Source organism: Apis dorsata, unplaced genomic scaffold (assembly GCF_000469605.1).
Source record: "Apis dorsata unplaced genomic scaffold, Apis dorsata 1.3 scaffold_137, whole genome shotgun sequence".
Classification (NCBI taxonomy): Eukaryota; Metazoa; Arthropoda; class Insecta; order Hymenoptera; family Apidae; genus Apis; species Apis dorsata.
The window spans coordinates 859830-866236 of record NW_006263429.1 but is presented as its reverse complement, the minus strand read 5'-3'; the positions used below and the strand labels follow the sequence as shown (position 1 = coordinate 866236).

General features: G+C 38.0%; 1 protein-coding gene across 1 annotated transcript in view; it reads left to right on the top strand.

Moving 5' to 3' along the window:
• Window positions 1–6407, top strand: part of LOC102679732 (paired box protein Pax-6-like) — a gene marked incomplete at its 5' end in the record, with an annotated part of 54779 nt that overhangs the window by 45916 nt on the left and 2456 nt on the right. The window contains 2 exons of the mRNA XM_031509310.1: window positions 4208–4467; window positions 5176–5546. Coding sequence (XP_031365170.1) covers window positions 4208–4467; window positions 5176–5546 — 631 coding nt within the window. The remainder of the gene's footprint in view (window positions 1–4207; window positions 4468–5175; window positions 5547–6407) is intronic.

Sequence of the window (6407 nt, the reverse complement as noted above, 5' to 3'; positions counted from 1 at the left end):
CGATCGTTGGAAGCGTGGAACCTTGCTCATTAAAACGCTTTTTCGTTTATGTCGATACGACTTCCGGTTTCCGAGATATCGTCGTGTAAAGAAAAGTGTAATTTTTTATCGTTTGCTATCTTCTCGGGCCTCTCGTTCGCATCTCGTTTCATTGACCTATCCCAAGTTTCGGACAAGTGGCAGACATAAAAAAAAAAACATAAAAAACGTATTACGCGTTTCCAGAAAAAGATATATCATTGAATCGCGGAATCCATTCATAATATTAACACCATCTTAAACTTTGAATCGTTATATCTTGGTAACGGATTAAGATATCGGAATAAAACAAAAACTAATTTCAATGGTTTCGTTTACTTTTTGATGAGAAAATTTTTTACTTTCTTTTCACAAGAAAATTTTTCACTCGTGATTTTGCAATGATCTGCTGCCATGTGATGTAAAGTTAAATTTATCTAATTTTGTGCTTTTAAATTTATATTTATATTATATTATTATACAATAATAAATACAATTTCTAAATAGATCGAATTAACCATTGAATTAAGCGGAAAATTGTTTAATATTATTACGTTTCACGTATATTATATACTATACATTTGAATCGTGTCGAGATATTTAAAAGTTTAGAGAATGGAAATAATTTTTTTCATTTTGCGTAATATTCCCGATGTCTCGAGAAAGGAAAGATTCAGCGACAGATGTTGGAAGCGAGAAGAAGAGTGTAACGTTGGTGGAGGGGAATCCGTCCCATCCATCCAGCTTCTCTTAGTCTTTCGCCCCAACCAAATCTCTCGTATCGTTGTTCAACGTATTATCCACCAACCCGAGTTTAAGCCCGCTCAAGCGCGATGGCCGACTTCATCTTCGTGCTTCTACTAACGCGTAACCATCCTCTCTTCTAATTAAAATACTACTAATCCTCTAAAAAAAATTAACGATATTAACGTGTTACAAAATTATACATCAATGAATTAACTTTATTATTAAAACAAAAAATTGAAAATTATATTTTTCCTCTCTATATTTATCTCTTCAAATTCTCTTTCAAATTTTCTTTTTCCGTAATTTTTCTGTAATCTTAAACTGTATAATTCACAGAAATACAAAAGATTATCGCTTAAATACATACACCAACGATATTCGAAAAAAAAAAAAAAAATAAAAAAGCAAAATCTCAAGCCCGAAAATCCCCAAAACACCAGCCGAAAGAAAAAAAAAGAATAAAAAATAATAAAACAAAAAGAGAGAAAGAGAGAGAGAAAAGAAAGAAAGAAGAGAGACGAAGGGAAAAAGGAGAACTAACCGGAGGCGGAAGCTACAGGCAACGAGAGGAGGATAGCGAGGGACATAGAGAAGGAGGAGGAGAAGGAGAAGAAAAAAAAAAAAAAAATAAAAAAGCAAAATCTCAAGCTCGAAAATTCGCAAAACACGAGCCGAAAGAATAAAAAAGAATAAAAAATAATAAAACAAAAAGAGAGAAAGAGAGAGGAAAAAAGAAACGCAGAATAATCGAGAGAAACAATCGGCTGGATAAAAACGAGGGAAACTAGGACAAACGAAGTGTAAACTGCGAGAGGAGTAGAAAAAAAAATAGAGAGAGAGAAAGAGAGAGAGAAAAGAAAGAAAGAAGAGAGACGAAGGGAAAAAGTAGAACTAACCGGAGGCGGAAGCTACAGGCAACGAGAGGAGGATAGCGAGGGACGAAGAGGAGGAGGAGGAGGAGGAGGAGAAGTTGCACATTGTTCTGGATTCTACATCCTGTAGTGGAAACTTGGGTGTAACAGCCCTCCGATTCGAAGTTTAGTGCTGGGCTCCTTGCCAGCATCCACGATGAACCTTAACCGCATCCACGAAAGGAGGGAGGGCGCGGATTATCTCTCGAGTTCTCTCTCGCTCGGTATCATTATGAAAACCATCGCCTCCCCTTTACGACGCGAGGTATAATACATCACCGACCGTGGAACAATGAACGCTCGTTTCGATGACTTTTAAAGATGGATAATCCATTTATTCGTCATTTCCTTTCGACCATGTGCGAAATATACATCTCTCGCTTTTCTATCTAATATTCATTTTTTTTTTTTTATCTTTTCAAAGAATAATTATTATTCATTGCCGAGGAAACCTACCAATACTTTTATTATTACGTGTTCTATCCTGTTTTTCTTATATAACATTAGACAAGTATCTATTATAGTAAAGTTCAAAGGTTGTAATCGATTTAACTGGCTTGAAAATGCCAATTAACGAGAGTTCAGAATATTATGATTCACGATATTCGTGATTGTAACAATATATTCCAACACCCTTTCCTTCCAACACGATTCAAACATATCACACACATCTTCCCTGTGCTTTCGAATTTTCGAAAAATCGAGTCTACTCACGACAAAAAGACGGTCGAAACGGTCTGCCGTCAAACTCAACCACTTAACATCTGCCTTCTCCACCTGTCACCTTGCAATAAGAAAGATGAGGATGGAAGATGGGGAGAAGCACCAAGGCGAAGGTAGGAGGGAAGAAGCGCAAAGCCAAAGGGTGGAAGGGTAAGAGACTCTATCGAGAAGTTGTTATCAGGTTTCCATTAACGCGTGGAAGGAGCGTTTGGCGGAGCGCGAGAGAGAAACGAAGATTACCTATAAAGAGAGAGAGAAGGGTGAGACAAAGAAGAGTGAAAACGTTGGAGGTGAAAATTAAAGGGAGAAGGTGAAAGATAGGGGGAGAAAAAAGGAGGAGGAGGAGGAGGAGGAGGAGGAGGAAGAAAAACGGTAGCAATAGCCGGGAACGAGGAATGGGGGAGGGAGAGAGAGGGGAGCAGAAGGGTGGCACTTTCCACGGATGACAGAGGCGGCGTATCGTCGCTGCGGGGAGGAGGGGGACGCTGGCGTCGCGTCGGGACGCTCCACGTCTTATCGTGGCATCCCCCTTCGAATCTACACCCTCCTCCCCCTATCCTGGCCATTCCACCAGCTTTTCCCCCCTCCTCCCCCGCGCGGCAAGCAGTTCTCGTTCTCGTCGAGCCAAAACCCAGTGACGCCTCGGCGCGCTCACCCAGAAACCGACGATAAGGTTCACCCAGCAACGCCTGCCTACCACCGCCGCCTCCGAATCCACCCCCTTGTGCCCCCTCCCTCACCGTGTGTATATATACACGTGCATATGTATATATATATATATATATATATATATATATGTATGTATGTATATATGTATATGTATATGCACGAGATTCGTGCACGCACGTGGGATATTTATGTAAGAAAAGTGACGAAGGGTCTCTCTCTTTGTCTCTCTGTCGACGACCGTTGAAAAAGGAAAAGGAAAAGAATGGGGGGAGAGCAGGGTCAGTAAAAACTCGAGGCGTCTCTCTAGGATCGATCGAGTTTCGAAGCCAATCTATCTAAGGATTTTTTCGTAATTCGCGGGATTTTCTCTTTTTTTTGGAAGGGACGAGGGTGAGTTTGAAAATTTCGGAGTGGGATCGGTGACAAAGTTTTTCGAGCGATTCAAAAATAATTGTTATTGATATTTTTTTTCTTTTGGAAATTTTAAACCAATCTTAAGAGAAAAAGAAAGAAATATTTATCGTGATTATTTTTTTTTTTTAAAAAGCATGAGTTTGGATCGAAGAGGAATCGTATATATTAAGATAGATGGAATTCGTTGTAATCGTTCAAAGAGATTTTTCCTTTTGATGAGGAAGTAAAAATTACGATTACGGAATTACGGGAAGAATTAATGGATAAGCTATTTAAAATACAATAAAACGAATATACCGTGTTTTGTTTGAATTAATTTAAATCGAGCAATTTCCGTAATTCCGTTCGTTGTTTCATTTATCAATTATTTATAATTAAACTATATTTGAAACGGGAGATTTTTGTGGGGATAAAGCACAAGAAAGGATTCAAAAAAAGTTACAAGAATCATCGTATCATATTTTTCTAATCACTATATTATGAAACTTCTAATAATTTTCATAATTCAATTCATAAGTTAACGAATCAATCGTACATATTTCTTTATCTTAAAAAAATTTTCTGCGAATTTTCCAATTCTCCTCCCTATCTTTTTTTTTCTTTTTCTTAAATTCTCCGATTTTATATAAAATAACTTTCTTCACCCGATACTTCCTTCCTTGCTCGAACGAAAGAGTCAAAAGTTTTAAAAAAATATCAATTGTTCTGCTCTTTTCGTTTCGTAGTAGCGGAACTCGAGGGCGGTGCACACTCGGACGAGACGAACAGCGGCGGTGACAACAGCAACGCAGGGAGCGTGTCCGGGGGCACGGACGATGATCAGGCGCGTCTTCGCTTAAAAAGGAAGCTTCAAAGGAATCGCACGAGTTTCAGTAACGAGCAAATCGACGCGCTCGAGAAGGAATTCGAGAGGACGCATTATCCAGACGTTTTCGCAAGGGAGAGATTGGCCGGAAAGATTGGTCTGCCTGAAGCTCGAATACAGGTGGCTATTATATTTTATACGCATATACATTCATTATTTTAAGCTTCCAAGCGTGAAATACTCGCCGCGATTACCGCTTCCCTTCTTTCCTTCTTCTCTTTCGTTTTTTTATTTATTCATTTCTTTTATAACAATCACGGGTGAATCGCCTATTCGTACGTATTCATCTTTGTAAAATATTTCCTTCTGAATATTCTTTTCTCCCTACAATTGTAATCGATACGCAAAATATAATTTAAATTCACCAAATATATACAAACTTGTTTCAAATCATTATTATATATTTCGATGATATATTGAAAACAATTGTAGAATTCGTGTCCAAAAATCCGTTTTTACGAATCGCACAAAAATCCATTAAACTTGTAATAAGCTTCACAATATAAGAATTCTCGTTTAAAATTAATACATCGAATCATAATAATTAATTCGAAACTTATTTCAAATAATACATCTTCGTGTTGACAACATCTGTTGAATAAAAAACAAAAAACAATCAGCTGATTGTCGATCAATCCTCGGATCGATATCGCGCGGGAACAAAGTTGTTTTTGCTGAAAAATAAAGAGAGAGTGAGAGAGAGGGGGATAAATTAGAAAATTAGAAACAAAAGAGAAAAAAGTCGGAAAAACAACCGAAATTAAACGGAGAACCTGTAGCCTAGCGATTGACCTGTATCTTCGTCTGTCTTCTCGTTCACTAACTCAGGTATGGTTTTCGAATCGGCGGGCGAAGTGGCGGCGCGAAGAGAAATTGCGCACGCAACGGAGGGACAACCCGCAACACCAGCAGTCGCAGCAGCAGCAGCAGCAGCAGCAGCAACAGCAACAGCAGCAGCAGCAGCAACAGCAACAGCAGCAGCAGCAGCAACAGCAGCAGCAACAACAGTCCCAACAGCAGCAGCAGCACGCCGGAGGGGTGAGTCTGGTCACCGCTGGTCATCCGACACCACCACCGGCCTCGGGTATTTTGGCTGGTCAACCACCGCCGCAAGCGCCGCCCTCTCCACCTAGGATACATCATGGTTTCGCGCCCACCGCCGTTTACCCCGGAATACCCAGCATGCCTGATTCGTACAGGTGAGAAGCAAGTTGAATAATTACCCAAATTACCCGGTTGTTCCCCTGCAAATTAACCGGGAATGAGCAACTCCAAGTGTCGAAACTCTGAAGTTTCAAGTTCTATTTCAAAACTTTAGGTTTAAGGAATAATTCGTGCAAGTTGTTATAATTTGAACATACAATATTTATTAATCTCGTATGGAAGAATTCTAAGAGGAAATCGGTAAAAGCATTTCGAAATTTAACAAGAGCGATGAATCCGAAGTGATATGATACAATAATTTTAACATTCTGTTGTCAACATTTTGGATTCATGACTCTTCTTAAATTTCAAGTCGATTCTTGGGATATATACATTTTTACATTACATCTGATACAATAATTTTAACATTCTGTTGTCAACATTTTGGACTCTTATTAAATTTCAAGTCGATTCTTGAGATATATACATTTTTACATTACATCTGAAATGATACAATAATTTTAACATTCTGTTATCAACATTTTGGACTCTTCTTAAATTTCAAGTCGATTCTTGGGATATATACACTTTTATATTACATCTGAAATGATATGATACAATAATTTTAACATTCTGTTGTCAACATTTTGGACTCTTCTTAAATTTCAAGTCGATTCTTGGGATATATACACTTTTACATTACATCTGAAATGATATGATACAATAATTTTAAGACCGGTGTCAATATTTTGAATTTATGACTCTTCTTAAATTTCAAGTCGATTCTTGGGATATATACACTTTTACATTACATCTTAAATGATATGATACAATAATTTTAACATTCTGTTGTCAACATTTTGGATCATGACTCTTCTTAAATTTCAAGTCGATTCTTGAGATATATACACTTTTAC